This window comes from Bidens hawaiensis, unplaced genomic scaffold, assembly GCF_021521415.1.
Source record: "Bidens hawaiensis isolate Kalapana, Puna unplaced genomic scaffold, B.hawaiensis_p1.1 tig00024989_1, whole genome shotgun sequence".
NCBI lineage: Eukaryota > Viridiplantae > Streptophyta > Magnoliopsida > Asterales > Asteraceae > Bidens > Bidens hawaiensis.
In genome coordinates, this window is record NW_027493966.1 from 140,128 (window position 1) to 157,090 (window position 16,963).

The following is a 16,963-nucleotide window of genomic DNA, read 5'->3' on the forward strand; positions in this document are numbered from 1 at the left end:
AGGAACACAATTCTTGAATCTTTGATATCACAATAACGAGCCTGAATAAGGTCTAAGGCTCTGATACTAATTGTAAGTCCCAAATCTGGATCACTACAATTATGATATCAATAAACAAGTATTGGTGAGGAATACCAACACTTGGCGACTCAAGAACACAAATAAACACAAACACGTAACACCGGGATTGCTTCAAAACACACATATTATTGATATACGTCGGGTGCTAAAGCACTATTACAACCTCGTCTAGTAAACACGTAGACGGCCAAACTTACAAGTGAACGAGCAACCTAACCCTATACATTGCATTATCTATATATAGGGAACGAACACAGCTGGCCAACATCTAACCAAAAGCCCACCGAGATCCCAAGGGATCTCGGTTTACATCATTGCCCGTAGCCCAAGACCAACATACAAGCCAAAACCAAACATAAGATAGACTAAGTACAAACCACTATAATCTAGGCCCAACTGAAATACTCCCTAAGCCCATGGACCTTAGACCCATCTTCATCTTAAGTCCATAATTAATTCCATCTATTTTAGCCCACCATCCTTTTTGTGACATTCGTCATTTTCCTATTCGATTCGTATTCGCCCTTGTATTTGTTTTTATCATGAAACCCGACCCGTTTTGTATCCCGAACCTTTCAATAATATAATAATGATGAATTTTATGTTACATATTTGTTTTATGGTTGTCGGATCTCAAAAACACGTTTTACAACCCTTAAAATGCCCCTAAAACGCTCAAAACGAGCTTCATGGACTAAAACTGCCAAAGTTGGAAAAATCAGATTTTTCCCTCGGCGACCTTAGCGCCGCGCTAAGTGGCAAGGGCAGAGCCCTTAGCACCGCGCTAAGGGGATATGCAAAAGCAGTAACGATTTTTGTTGTTTTGCGTTTGTTTGACTCTTTTTTCTCCACCCATTTGCATGCAAACACTTGAATTAAACCTCATGCATGACGCATTCAACTTACCTTATAAATACAAGCCTATTCCCTTCATATTTCCCTGCTCATTTCATCAAATCTCTCTCTCAATCTAAGATTTCTAAGGTTATTATTCAAGTTCTTGGCAATTTGACTTTCCAAAGACAAACTGAGTTTGATCTTACATTCTAACTAACTTCTTAGTAGTTAAAGCTTGTTGTTGTAACATATATATATAATATATATACCCCTTGTTTTCCTTCGGATTTCACTTCTCCGGTCTCGGCCGGTGAAGTGTCGAGCTTATAAGGCAAGGCTACATGAAGGATTATTGCAATCCTTGATTATACTATATTCCGTCTTAATGCTTATTAATCTTGTAGTTACTATTTATTTCAGTTTCTAATTCATATTTATTGAGTTCCATGGTATTGGGTATGTGGTGACTAGCCTCGGTTTCATCCCGAGTTGAGAACCGAAACGAAACCGAACTTTCGTGTAAAAGCTTTATTATTAACATTTTGAATGTAAAACTTAAGTATTATTATTTATAAGTTATTTTACAAGTTCCATGGTATTTGGGCATGTGGTAACTGATGTATATAAAAATATACATCTTTTTAGTATCAAATAATTTCTAAAAACTGCAACTTCTATCAAATAACATAGCTCAGAATGCTACTTATCATACCAAAATGCAATTTCAGATAAACCCAGGCCTCAAACGAAGAAACAAGAAAAAAGACGAATAAAAACGAAAGAAAACACAAGAAAAACAAGAAACACGCCCCATGCTCCAAGAAACACGCCCCCATGCTTTTGAACACAAGAAAAGACAATAAAAACACACAAGAAAAAAAAGCACTGAAAACAAAAGCACGGGGTCGTGCCTTCTCAACCACGGGGCCGTGGTCACCTTTCAAATAAGACAAAAAGAATTAGCACATGTCACAATAAAGCACGGGGCCGTGGCTGAGTCATCATATACGATCTGACAGCATTTAATGCAACTGGACACCTAGACACGGGACCGTGCCTCAAGAGCACGGGGCTGTGCCTCTCACTCCAGACTGCCTATAAATAGAGGCTCTTGTTGCATTTGATTAGTGTGCTTGAAGAATATCTCTAAACGGGTTTCTCTTATAAAAACACCCACATTACACTCATATTGAAGATCTTGTGGATAGTTTGAAGGCTTGGAAGTTATCATTATCATTTATCATCATAATCATCACCCACCATCATCATTAAGAAGGAATATTTATCTACAATTGGTTAGATTGTTCTAAGTTTAATCATGTGTTTGTTATTATCATCCATTTTAATGTTCATAATCATGCTCATTATGAGCTAAACTCCATTTACCATCTAAAATCTATGAAGAAGCTTTGTTTTACTTGATGATTATGTTTAACTTGTGATTTAGTTTAGTAAAGTACATGGTTATTTTTCAATTATCTTTTGATGAGAAATGTTTCACTATCTTAATTCAACAATTCAAAGTTGGTGATTAACAATCATTCATGATCGACTCATGTTCTTGAAATAAAGAATACTTTGATAATTTATTGAAACATGGATCCTTATATTGTACTTAGAAATGATGAGATATAAGCTATGATCAGTTTCTCTAGTTTTGATAATTCTGAAATAACATTGTTAAAACGATTGCTTAGGTTATCATGCTAGTTAAAGAAATCATATGTCAACGGAATGCATAATTATAACTTACTTAAATCAACCAAGGGGAGGTTGTGTGATTAACTATAACCACCCGAAGTTGTTAGAATTGGTATTTGAGAAATCGAAGTCAATCCTAATCTTTCTAGTTTACTAAACTACTTGTCAACACAAATTGACATTCTCGTGGTAGCATGACATTAGGAAAGGGTTAACATTAAAATGCGCATGCTACTTTCTTTTATGTCATAAGATATGCTCACTTAGAAATGAGGGGCTATTCTATCATATATTATTACGGCAAGTTTATCACATGTTTACTTTATAATCATCAAGGATAAATGGAGTGGATTCTTGATCTTAGGTGGTAACCTTCATATATTTGAAACACTCATTTAGAATTTCTCTTCTTGTCACCTATATATTATATAAGTATTTCTATTTTATAAAAAGTTTGAAAACCAACATCAAAATGATTAAACCCTCTGATTAAACTAAAACGAATATTCATTATTAGAAACATTTGTGTCCACGGATCGATACTTGATTCTTACCAATACTATTCTACATATACGATAGGTACACTTGCCTATTTTGTGTGTGTTTAGTCCTAGTAGAAATCACTTTTATAAATTTAAAACACGATCTTGTGCAAAAGCTAAATCTCCAATCAGTTATCAATTTTACTACCACACGCAGCACAACACATCTGTAACCATCCTCGGTCTTATTCCGAGTTAAGGACCGAACTAAACCGAGTTTACTCGCTTAAGACACACAAGTGTGTTTTGGGCCATCGAAACTCATCTTTTTCTTCAAGATTATAATTTAAACTAATTTTAAATTATTTTCTCAACATACTTGGCATGTCGGAATCCAACTTGATCTTATAACAAGTTGGGGCCGATAAAACTGAATACTCGCTTAACGAACGTTAAGGTTCTCCATAATAGAACTATATACTTGGTTAAGTCTTTTTGGATTTTATTGAGCTATCTCATAACATTTATCACTTTGAAAAGTTGACTGAGTCTGGTTAATTATCAAGTCTCGAACCGACAAATCTGAACACTCGTTTAAAAACTCGTTTTGGTATTTATATAACAAAGGGTCTTGCAATAGTGCATTATAACCAACGTAGTTACTTAACATAGGTTGAGTAATACTAATGAATAGAATACCAAAACCCAGTTTTCGGGTAAACTTATTTTTCAAGAGACATTTCTTTAATTTCTCAAATATTTACATTTTAAACCCAAAACTTTATTTATTTACTTTACTTGTCAAATGTTTTACTTTAAACCCTTCCAAAACTATCTACTAACTCAAGACCCATTTAATCTAGGTCTTGCTTGTTAAACCGATAGCTCCAATTATTCATGAAACAATCCTTCAAGTTACTTAGTTAACGTGAGTACTTTTTCATCCCTCGTTTTTCATCTTACGTTTTGGGGTGGCATTGCATACTTATTCAAATTCAAATGATTTGTACTTTGTGTCTCAAACCACATACTCTTTAGTATATGTTAATTAAATAAATGCTCGATTTGGTGCTGTATGCTTTACATGATTACATGCTATATGTTTATTGCTTTAGGCGGGCTGGCCTCTGTGAAACTATTAAGTATGATCATACGCTCCCCTAGCTGTTTTAGCTTAATTGCTAGTAGCATAAGGCAACTATTATCCTAGTATATTTGGTTGTTACCATATAGAAAGGTGTCTCAAACTATTTACTATTTGCATATCGAAATTGTTGCTATTATATATTATTCCATATACGAGTTGTGGATTTCATCTATTATATACTTATTGTTCAAAACCATGAAAATTGTTCACCAACATTCGTGTTGACAAAGTTTATTTTATGCAATGTTACAGGTTTATTACTTGATTGATTTGGAGACTTGAAGAACTATGATCTTGTGACCGTTTAGGTTATTAGACATAAATGAACAATTTATTTGTTTGACTATTTATTCGGTTATTTGTATGAACAATGTTGTGTTATTTATGATATTATGAATTTAAATGAGTTGTTTAAATATTGTCACTTAATAGTGTCGTTGTGTAATGGACAATCGGCTGTGCCCCGACGTTTCCGTCGCTTTTGGTCAGGGTGTGTCACACCCCGACCAAAAGGCAGCGGAACATGCCGGGGCGTAACGTATTGATTGGACAGTAGCTCAAAAGACACTAATTAAAGCGACAATAAATATTTAATTTCATTAACATTAAACACGTACACAAGTTCAATCAAAACAATTACATCATATTTATTGTTTGAATATATATCCTAAGGTAAAAACTAATATCTTCAATCTTGAATAATATCAACTACTTGTACCTGTAACATGTATGAAAATAGAGTTTGTCAACACAAATGTTGGTGAGAATACATAAGTTTTACTTTTATATATAGAGAGAGATAAATCGCAATCCATATGTAAATGATGAGTATTACAATTCTTATGAAAATGTAAACAACTAAATAGATGTGGACTCGTTCTTATTGATACGAAATCAACGTACTTGGGTAAATATATGATCATACTAGATGAGGATAGATGAGGATGAGATACCAAATACCAAACATAAAATAAACAATTAAGCACATAGAGCGTTTGTTATAGAGCATGCAATAATCACACATAAACATATATTGAATTGTGTTTTGAATAGATGTGGAGTAAAACATAAGTAAATTTGAATATAGTATACATGCTGCCCCCAAAATATAAAAGATGGAAAAAGGGGTATGTAAACTCACCTTCGAGATAAGGTAGATGATAACGGGGAGTTGGGTAAAGTGAACAAGTTAGTTAGATTCCGCGACGAGTCCCGACGAAACGCCCTAGTTTCATGTACAACTAAAATAAATATTCGGATGCTAAAAGGAACAAGATTTGATAATAAGGGTTTACAACGGATTTGGGATTTGTAAAGAATTAAATATATTTTATATACATTTTGTATAAGTTGAATAAAACGTAACGATTAATTATTCTCACAAGTGATTTTTAACTATAAAATTGCTAACATTTATTATATAATTATGTATTTAAACGAAAAACTTATTTTGATGGTCGGCTCGTTTAGCGAATAAAACTATTCTTAGTTTAATTCTCTTTTAACAATTTAGGTTTTAAATCTAGAAAACATAAATATTATAGACATATGTAAAACATGCATGTTTATATTTACATGAACGGAAACATTAATCGAGATTTATTTTGAAGGTTAAATGAGGTTTGGTTTGTTAACCGAGTGAGAAATGATATTGATTTACAAACTATTATTAAAGGAATAAATTTTTAAAACCAAAACAAATAAAATTAAAAACACAAAACTAAGCACCCCAGGGTTCGAACCCGGGTCCCTGGGCGAGTCAAAGGTTTAACACAACGCACACCAGCCAACTGGGCTTGTGTGTTAATTTTTTAAAGGAATGAAACAAGAGATAAATATTCAGAACCCCAAATCAGTTCCCAACCCCTTTAGAACCCTAAATCGATAAAGCCCCAAATTGACGAACATACACCCTCTGTTGAATCAAACTAACAAAGGGGTTTTAATACTCAACAAAAACCGATCACAACCAATATATCAATTACCTTAAACGAGTACGAATTGAAAGATAATGGCAAGTTAGGGTTATCGGCCACGAATGGGTTCAGATGTCGATATTAAACGGCTCCTAGGTTGCAATTGGTTTAGGGTTATGATTCGTAATGGTCTGAGGAGTGTGGGTGCAAGTTTAATTGAATTTTAGACGAGTATATATAGGGATTAGGGATTAGTTTAGGTCGCGGTTCATGATGAGCGAAATTGGTATACCAGGCTGTCATTTTCCAAGATTAAACGAGCAGGTAAACGCGTGTTTGGTTAATTACTGATTTGGCAATGCAAATCCCCTAATTTTCGGCGTGTATTACGGGTCAAGAAAACAAGAGGGGGGGTTCGACGGTGGTGACGGGAAGGAGAAAGAGGTTTGGTAGATTGGCATAACTGGTCCCTGATTTATGATTGTTGTTTAAAAGCTAGATATGTTAAGCTATAAGGGTTAAAATGAACAAGTTGGATAGTTCTAGTATTTTATCAAATAACGAAACAAATACGAGTGGTGTAATTAAATAAATGTCAAAGACCAACCAAAATAATAAATTATTGGTTTTAATAAATAGCAACGTCCGGTTAATCATAATAAAAAATTTAAGACGGGTCGTGTTTTCGGGTCTAAAAATTAACGGATGTTACAGGGTGTGACACTTTTTATTATTATATTATTATTATTCTACTAACTCAATTAATTATTCTGGCGCAATTAATATTTCAATATTACTCAAGCAAATCTCGGGATGTTACATGTTCCGCTGTTTTAGTCGGGGTGTGACATCCTTAAGTTGTAATCATGTTCTTTAACCACTATTATAGTTACACGCAAAGCCATCCGGCTTGAGGTGTTGCATGAGGCATACCCCTAGCCAACACGTCAACTAATTAGTTATCCGATATACGATCATATACCTCTATACGAGCGCATACCATAACACATGTTGGACGATACGAGCGTATGTCATACATTAGGTTCCATATACGTGTGTGTATATTAACATTCGACCTCTCATGTTAGCAAAATTGTATGCTTTGCCATCAATAAGCTTGAAGATTTGTTATTGGTCGCCCAGGGTGGAAACTTCCTAGGCTAGGAGCGTATCCATCATAATACTACTCCTGGGTTATGCTTAAGTGTGAAGTTCTCCACTTCTCCACAACTATTACGCTCAAAACATTTTGGTGATTTTTAAAATTTTGTATTTCTATTGAACCCATCGTCTCTCATATTCATGAACATGTACCATACTATTAGCTGGTTATATATTCTTAATGTTTAAACCTAATTACTCAATTCATTTAAACCCACTTTTATTAAAGAGAAAATTATGATTCCCCCCCCCCCCCATCCCCCGCGTAATATGGGCATGATACCCCTAAACCATTGAATCTTAATTTGCGCGTATTGAACCACTGAAGTTTTCCGGCGGGCTCAGTATCCCCCCTTCCGTTAATTTTGACTGTTAAGGACTGTTATATTTGGGGGTATTTTAGACTTTGTACATCATAGAATTAGGTGATTGAATTGAGCTACTCTGGTATACTGTTCGGGATTTAGTTCGAGAAACCAGGTACTGTTTTTCCGGTTACACCATCCATTCTCTTTATACTCCAATCTTCTTCTACACTCAATTTAATCTTTCTTCTTCTCCTCAGCTTCCTCCCAATTTCCTTTTTCTTCCTCTCCTCATCTACCTCATCCATTATGTTCAACTTATCCATCCTTCCACACCACCCAAAGAGTAATCGTATAACATTAAGGAGTCGTTTGGTATAACGCTAGCGTATTTATGTTTCCAATAAAAAGGTTATCTCTGAATCAGTTAAAGGTACAATATATTTGGTTCTCTCTTAGTGACTCATTCAAATTGTACAATTCAAAAATTACAACTTAATTAGTGGGAGCTCTTAGGGTGAGGGTAGTGGGGTGTGGTGGGCGCGAACGACGTGGTCGCCGCGCACACCACTACCCCATAGACATGGACGGGGGCGCTGACGGCCGCCGTGGAGCTGAACGCGGGAGTGGATAGAGCTGTTAGGCATGGGGTGGACCAATCAAGCCCCACTGCACCTTATGGGACTTGATCCAGAGGCTTGATCATGTGCCACGTCAGCGCCTACGTGACGTAAATATATTGATCACTTGGGGGTTGGATCAAACCCCACTACCTTTAGCCTTATTAATTCAGCACCAGATCGTAAAGCAAACCTCATTGGTTTAATATTTAATTAATAGGATGTTTGTATACCCAAATTGTTTAGAATAAAAAATAGGGTTCTTTTTTTGTTAGTTCCCACTTTATAAACCACTCAACTTGAATACTTTGAGCTTCTTCCGCAAAACCCGGTACTCTCTGAACTATCTTAAACATATCGCCGGAAGAATCCCACAAATGGGTAGCGTTGAAGAACATGAACAGATTAACAAGACCCAGCAGCCTTTTGATCTCAATGACTACACCATTATCAAAGAAGGCGAAGCTGAGATTTTGATGCACAAGAAAAACCAAGTCTTTTACAATAAAGCCCAGGTCTATTATTAATTAATTAATATTTTCATGATTTATAACATTTTTATGTTCTTATGGATGTTAATTGTTCAAAGTATGTTGTGGGCGTGATGTGTTGTGTGTCTTTATAGTTAAAGTTTGTTAATTTACTCTCTATAAATAAATAGGATGCCTCATTTGATTCAAACAAATTGGGGCTTTTTATTGGAATTAATGTATTGTTTTGTCTGATGGGATGTAATTGCATTACTTTGTTGTTTACTTTAGATAGTCCATTTTATTCCTTTTTAATTCAAAAAATACACCGAATAGACATTTAAGTGTCACATATACATATGAATCAAGTTGTTAAGTTATGCATATGTCTGTTATTGAGCCCTTGATTTGAGGGTACCCGATTCTGTTGTTCGCATTAATTAAGGATATTTTTAGATGGTTGACAAGTAGTCAAATGTTTGACTTAAACTATGCGCAAAGTCAAAGCCTCAAAGGTTGTGACATCATGGTTATACGTATATCAGGTTAACAACCGAGACATGTCAATTGCTGTACTGAGGACATTCATTTCAAAGTGTAAAGAAGAACATGAAGCATTGATGGCTAAAAGAATGAATAAAGCATCAAAAAAAGAAAACCATTCTTCGAATGGAATCTCCAATGGTGAACATGAAGCTTCAGAGGAGATACCCGAGGGTGAACCGTGTAGCAACGGTGATGAACACGAAAAACCTGTAGAGGGTAAAGTTCAAGGGCAACTTAAGCCACCGAGAGTTCTTGAGGTTCCCATTTTTATTGGTATTTGCATGTTTTATTTATTTTTTATTTATATTATCCTTGGATTTATAGGCTCTGTCAGCTTCGGGACTAAGAGCTCTTAGATATGCAAGAGAAGTGGAAGAGATTGGACAAGTGGTCGCACTCGACAACGATAAAGGTGGGTCATAAAAAATGTTATTTTAGCACATTCCTTGAATTAATTCATTGTGATTAGGCGTGTAAATAAATTGAACGTTTAGTGAACCGTTTGGCGAGAAGCCTGTTTATGTTTATTGACGAGCAAACATGAACACATGTCCAGTTCGTTTATTAATGTTCGTGAACGTTCATTTACGTTCGTTCATTTATGGTCGTTTATGTTTGTTCATTTATGTTCGATTACGTTTGCTTAAGTTCGTTCGCCTACATTAATATATATAATCATTAATTTTTCTTAGGCACATTACAATTTAGACTAGTGTTATGATATTAAAATATTATCCTTTAAAACTTATTATAGTTTTATTAGATTGTTAGGCCCAACAAATTGATATTCACGTTTACATTCAGTTGGTGTTTGCTCATCTATGTTCAGTTATGTTTGTTCGATTTTTGGTCATATTATTAACGATCAAACATAAAAGAAAACGAACACACTCATTTTCTTAACGGACAAACATGGACAAGAAAACCTCGTTTGTTTAATTGTCTGTGTGTCGATTGTTTGTTCAGTTATAGTTAAAAGAACAAACATGAACATGCCTTGTTTATGTTCGTTCAGTTTGTTTACAAGTCTAATTGTGATAGTGCAAATCTTGGTTGAAAATAGTAAAAATACTTGAATTTGATATTTGTTATTGCTTTTGTGCAGCATCTGTTGAAGCTTGCAGGAGAAACATAAAGTTCAACGGTGCGGTCGCGAGTGCGAAGGTGGAATCGAATCTGGTTGATGCTCGAGTCTATATGATGACGCATCCTAAGGAATTTGATGTGGTATGCATATGTGTTTATCTATCAACCATCAAATTATAATTCTTTTGTTATTTGTATTTCGTAACCATTGTTTGTTGATTTTTAGGTTGATCTTGATCCGTATGGTTCACCCTCTGTGTTTCTGGACTCTGCGGTTCAATCAATTGCAGATGGCGGGTTGCTAATGTGCACCGCGACAGATATGGCGGTTTTATGTGGTAGCAATGGCGAAGTCTGTTATTCAAAGTAAGATTTATTCTTTTGCTTGGGGAAATACATATATGTTCTTGAAAAGTTGCTTAATACTCAAAATATTATGTTTAGTTGTTTACCCATTTTGACGTTGACGCCCTTAAATAATGTTTTATTATGACTTAGATATGGTTCGTACCCATTGAGAGGAAAATATTGTCACGAAATGGCTTTGCGGATCGTACTTGCATGCATTGAGGTATTTCTCTAGAAAAGTGGATTCGTTTAATTTGTAATTTAATGTTGTTTGTTAAAAATATTTTAATATTCCAACATTTTGATATCTTCTTTGAGTGCAGAGTCATGCAAACCGATACAAGCGATACATTGTCCCTGTGTTATCTGTTCAAATGGATTTTTATGTTCGCGTGTTTGTTCGAGTTTACACGTGAGTGTCATTCGTGCAAATGCCAATATATAGACATATAGTCACAATTTTTGCATGTTTACCAAGTTATAAAATAAATCCAGGTCAGCAAGTGCAATGAAGAATACGCCTCTTAAGCTCTCATACGTGTATCAGTGTGTCGGTTGTGATTCCTTTCATCTCCAACCAATTGGAAGGACCGTTTCTAAAGTATGCTTCTTTTTAACAATCTTTGAATTTGTACATGAATCAACACATTTGAGGGTGTGCATATAATCGAATTAACCAAAAATCGATGGGTCGGTGTAATGTTTTATTTTAATAACTGAAACTAGTGGGTCAGTTTTGGTGATTTCACTGTTAACCGAACCTACCCAGTATATAAAACCGAACCGTATAACCAAATGGTAAGTAATATATACAAATGTCAAATTGATAAAGGCCCAGTTATTCAAGCGAAAATGTGTAATAACAATTTATTTAGTGGTTAAAAAATTTTAATCCCAAACTTTCACGCCCAAAGTTTCAAGACCAAATCTGGTTCACTGTTAATCGACTTATAATCGAACAAACATGTTAAACTGATAAACCGATCGGTTATCATTCTCTGGTTAACCAAAAGTTCGGTTATGGTGACAATTTTCGGCCAAAACCGACCCATGCACACCCCTACTTTGAGTCAAACTTATACTTTTTTTATTGACCCATTTTGACCTGGCCTAGTTGGACCCGCAGCTCGACCCCATGTTTTGGCAGGCTTACTGTTGACTATCTTGAATTTAAATTTAATTAACTTCCTTCATATTATTATCTTTTTTTGAAGAATACTAGTGTAAGGTATCTTCCTGGGTTTGGACCCGTGGTCCCACAAGAGTGCAGCGATTGCGGAAAGAAATATAACATGGGTGGGCCCATTTGGTCTGACCCGATTCACGATCAAGATTGGGTGGCATCAATACTATCAAATGTGAAAGCTATGAAGCATCGGTATCCCGCGTTTGGTCGGATTTCTGCTGTTCTGACAACTATTTCAGAGGTTGGGTTATCTCCTTTAACTTGACTCTATTAATATTTGACCCGTTTTCCATTTTATTGACTCGTTGCACTTGAACTCCAAATATTCAGGAACTGCCTGATGTTCCTCTGTTCCTGAGTTTGCATAATCTATGCGGGACCCTCAAATGCACGTCTCCGTCAGCTGTAATATTCAGATCTGCCGTGATTAACGCGGGTTATCGTATATCGGGAACTCACGTTAACCCGTTGGGGTTAAAATCCGATGCTCCTATGGATGTTATATGGGATATCATGCGTTGTTGGGTGAGTGTGTTTTTACCCATTTTGGTCATTTCACACCATAGTTATCAAAATCGACCGCTTAAGGCGCTTAAGCGCATTAAATGTGATTTCAATGCATCTATATTAAAAGCGCCACACATGTAACATAAAAGATTACCCCATTCAACGGCAGGGACTAAATTTGTAATATAATTTAACCACAAGGACCAACCGTGTAGTTAATTCTAATCGTTATCATTCAAGAATGCATTTTCTGCATATCCGCTACTTTTTGAAAATCACCCGACTAAAGGTTTAATTTCTAGAGGTGGCAATGTGAGTGGGTTGGGTTGGGTTGGGTTGGATTTGGGTGATGGGTCAGGATGGGTTAATCTGTAATATGGCTAAACCACGGGGATCAAGCGTGTGAATAATTCTAATTATTTTTCCAAAAAATATTCTTTTAATGCTAATCTTTTTTTTTTTCTTTCTATCAAGGTTAAAAATCATCCCGTGAAGGAGCAATCGTCCGATCAGTCAGGAAGTGTAATCCTCGCCAAAGAACCCGTTCTTCAGGTTTCTTGCTGTGCTTTATTATTATTTTTATACATTTATCGAACCAGTTTCTTTTATTATTATTTTTTTTGAAATTTATGTTTCGTTTTTCGATTCGTCAAACAGGCTAACTTTGCACGAGCAGTGGCATCTCTAAGCAAAGCTCAAGCCAAGAAGGTGGCCCGTTTCCTTCCAAACCCGGAAAGACACTGGGGCCCGAAACTCAGAGCGGGCCGAACCATAACCAGCAAACACGTCTCGTTATTGGGTGCAGACGCAGTCAATGAGATTCTTAACAATAATGAACAAGAAGCCGAAGAGCCACAAATGAAGCGTCAAAAGACCGAAGACCTAAGTTCTTAACAACCTTAAAGTTTTGCTTTTGTTTCAGTTTTGTTTTTTTTGTTTTGTTTTCATTCTTATAATTTGAAATTTTGAACTTAATAATATTACAGACACTATGTTACGTGTTCAGTCCAATCTTACCGAGCTTGGCCCGGTTTGATGATCAAGGGTTTGCAAAAAGATTAAAAACGAACACGAACCAAACTGAACCGTCGTATTATTATCTCCTCACTTGCCATTAACAGTGTTAGCCGGCGGGTTGAGCTCGTCCCAAGTGTCAATCCACGTAACCATCGCGTCTGCAAGTTTGACAAAATATGGGTCGATTTTTCCAAGCTTATCTTTAACTTGTTTCGCCAACTCGGTAACAAGATTGAACTGTTGTGCACTCTTTCGGGAGAATAACGTCTTGAAAAAAAGGTATCATTTCTTCTTGCCAAAATATGCCTTTGTATTCTTTTTTTAGGTTCACAAACGGGTTACTCGCCTTACTATGCCAAATGTAAGGCAAGCCCGTTTTGATCCCGAACCCTAAATGGTCACATATCACCTTCACGCACCATCTTGCCCACATGTCGTCGTACCTGCCAATGGGTTGACCGTCACCCATGAGCCCGAAGTACATAGCCGGGCCTATTAGGGTTCGGTCAAAGGCGAGGTTCATTCCACACATAGGGAATAGAACACCCTTTGGAAGTGTCATGACTGCATCAACATACCTGAAAAAGAGTCTGAACCATGTTAACAAACCATGTATATATTGGCCGGACGAATGATTTGGCAATGTACCTTGTGTTTCTTTCTCGTGGCTTAACGAGTTGTGTCGGTGCGTCATAGTCAGGGATGTTGAGCCAAAGCCCGTGAGACACGGCGGTTGGTACACCCTCACGGAGGCTAAACGGGTAGCCACGGACGAAGTCTGCACCAACTGAGAATGGGTCATACAGGGTGTTGAAGAAGTAAGGCGTCGATGGGTTGAGGAGGTTGTTGATGTGTTGTCGAAGCGCATCTATGTCCTTTCCGGTAGGGTCTTTTGCGACCTGTCAACATATCGTCAAAATCGTTATTTTAAGGTTTTGATGGATTTTAGGTCAAACCGTTAGTAGCGGGCTTTTACTATTACAAATAAAAACCAACTGTTTAAAATTAATATCAAACCACATCATTTCTAACGGTCTAAATAACAAGAGAATAATGTTCCTACAATTAGAGCATTATAAAAAGTTACAGTGACCAAATTTCTACTTTCTGGTTTGGATTTTTCAAGTGGTTTCAAGTATACATCATAAACCAAACTGTTTGGTATGATTGAAAATCATTCAACTGGCTGACAAAAATTAAAAAGAAAAAACAACTAGTTAAAAATTGTTTTGAAAACCGAAGATAAAGCCAAACTGATGACTGATTTAGTCATTTCCAAACTAATCGTAAAAACCCCTAGACAGTGATTGATGATACCATTTGGTCTAATTGAAATGATATGATTATCTTATTTAATATTTCTCTTATCCCACCCTCTCCTTAAATGTTACTGTATGAGTGAGATGTTACTAGCTATGTTTGTCTGTATTTACATATAAGTTAAAAAAATATACAATGAAAAGAAAAAAAATCATAGAAAAAACTCACAAAGCAATCATCATCAATGGTGAAGATATACTTCTTCTTGGACACCATATAACAGAAGCACCGACAAGCCGAATCCTTAAACGAGATACACGATGCTTTTTGACCCAAGATTTTATTAATATCGTTACGATTATAAAACTCGTAATCAAACCCATCCGGGACCTTGATGACCTTAGACGGATCACCATCTTGAACGATTATTAAATGATACGGTTGAAAGAACGGTCTCCACATTTCAAGAAACTCGAGGTTTCGAATAGTGGGTATGACGATATCAAGTTCATCTTTTAGAGGGAATGCTGAAGCAGCCGTGGTTTAAAAGATATAGGGGAAAACAGAAGTTAATGGTTGAGTTAATGAGTGTGTGTGTGTGTGTGTGTGTGTGTTATATAAGTGTGGAGTTAGAGGTTGTAACGGCTGGGATTTGTTCAAAGTAAATTTATATTCCGAGTTTGTTGGTTTGCCTTGTGTTAGTGTTATACTTACCGAAAGTGGAGGGTTTAAAATTTTGTCTAAGGGGTTTAAGTTACTGTTTCAGATTTGTGAGATGCTGGGTTGGTTAAGTAGTCAAAATAAAATGTACATTTTATAAGTGTTCATCTTCTATGAATGTCTTATAAGCAGTGTTTTAAAAACCGGTTCAAACCGGCCGGTTGAACCGGTTAAAACGGATTTCACATAGTAGGCTGGTATTTTGAGTCCGATATTTTTGACCGGTTTGCTAGAACATCGTACAGGCGGTTTTTGTTTAAAATACCGGTTTTTACCGGCAAACCGGTTTTAAGCCCAATAAATTGTTGATATTTACAGCCCATATTTTTTCAAAATTACTTTTAACCCAACAATTAACATTTAAACGTGTAAACTTTAAGACTATTTTTTTTAAAAACTGAGTGCTTTTGCATTATTTTTTAAGGTGGATTAACTTTTGGATTATTTTTTGTTATAGGAATCATTTAGTTTTAGGTTATTTTTGGATTGAAGTTACATTTATATGCAATTATAAAGTAAAATATTCAACCTGTTGAACCTCCCGGTTCAACCGGTTGTACCATTTTTTAGCCTAATTCGATACAATTAAAATACCGGTTTTTAAAACATTGCTTATAAGTTATAGCATGTTTTTTTTTTTTCAAAACAATTAATAAGTAATTTCTTTTTTAAGAAAGATTCAATAATTGTTCAGAAATATCTCTAATTCGATTGTGCAAATTCGACTTACAAGATCCTTAAGGATGACAAATCTTTCATCTTATTTTAAATCATGAAATCATACCATTAGATTTTTGAAAGTTTAGTCAACTCGTAGTTTTAAGAAAACATTTTATATTCAAAGATTTAAGGAAAAAGGTTCTTGTTTATGTTATTTTTTATGCACGAAATTATGCCATTATATCTTGAAAGTTCACTAAAATGGTAGTTATAAAATAATACATTTTACCTTTTGAGTATTCAGTGTTAATGGAAAAATGTGAAAAAAAGAATCAATAGAACTAATACAATTAAATTAATTACTTAAATTATTAACTTATACGTAATATAACTAAAAGTACTTTATGCATTACAAATGTTAAATTTGAGTATGTGAAAAATTGTTTTATTTTTATTGAAACTATATAGATTAAAAATATTATTGTTTTAATATTTCACCTAGCTAAAATTACCCGGCCCACTCCAAACCATAAACCAAACAGTGAGGCCTGATTTATCGAACCGTATACCTGAACTGAACCGGTTCACAGTTAACCCAGCCAAGTAGTCTAACTTAGCTTGGTTCCAATCTACGGTTGCCGGCCAAAGTATGCTAAGTTGCTCACAAAACCAACAAACAAACAAGCTAATATAAGTATATTAATTTATGGAATTTATATCGTACAAAAACTATCACACACTTGTACAAGAAAAATATTATAATTCACAGTACTAGACCAAAATACATGGGTAACAATTATGTAACAAAAGTACAAAACCAGTTCACGAATGTGTCATTCCAAAGGAGATTGTAGCGATGCCTATTTGGTGTTGGAGAAAAAGGAGTTGACAGATGGCATGACCTCAGGTGGTC

At 35.4% G+C, this 16,963-nt stretch overlaps 1 protein-coding gene and 1 pseudogene across 1 annotated transcript; one reads left to right on the forward strand and one right to left on the reverse strand.

Annotated features, from left to right (window-relative positions):
• The first annotated feature begins 8,543 nt into the window (after nt 1-8,543).
• Nucleotides 8,544-13,558, forward strand: LOC143570460 (tRNA (guanine(26)-N(2))-dimethyltransferase 1-like). The gene is made up of 12 exons (XM_077056109.1): nt 8,544-8,765; nt 9,266-9,523; nt 9,591-9,678; nt 10,372-10,493; nt 10,579-10,718; nt 10,851-10,923; nt 11,024-11,112; nt 11,196-11,301; nt 11,915-12,127; nt 12,217-12,411; nt 12,868-12,945; nt 13,051-13,558. Exons 1-12 carry the CDS (start codon nt 8,628-8,630, stop codon nt 13,285-13,287), a joined length of 1,737 nt encoding a protein of 578 aa, XP_076912224.1. The 5' UTR covers nt 8,544-8,627; the 3' UTR covers nt 13,288-13,558.
• On the reverse strand, nt 13,450-15,476 carry LOC143570461 (UDP-arabinopyranose mutase 1-like; annotated as a pseudogene).
• Between the last annotated feature and the right edge of the window lie 1,487 nt (nt 15,477-16,963).

Coding starts and splice junctions, on each gene's coding strand:
- LOC143570460 (XM_077056109.1), top strand. CDS start 8,628: ATGGGTAGCGTTGAAGAACATGAACAGATTAACAAGACCCAGCAGCCT. Junction 10,924..11,023: donor TCGTACTTGCATGCATTGAG/GTATTTCTCTAG, acceptor CTTTGAGTGCAG/AGTCATGCAAACCGATACAA. Junction 11,302..11,914: donor TTGGAAGGACCGTTTCTAAA/GTATGCTTCTTT, acceptor CTTTTTTTGAAG/AATACTAGTGTAAGGTATCT.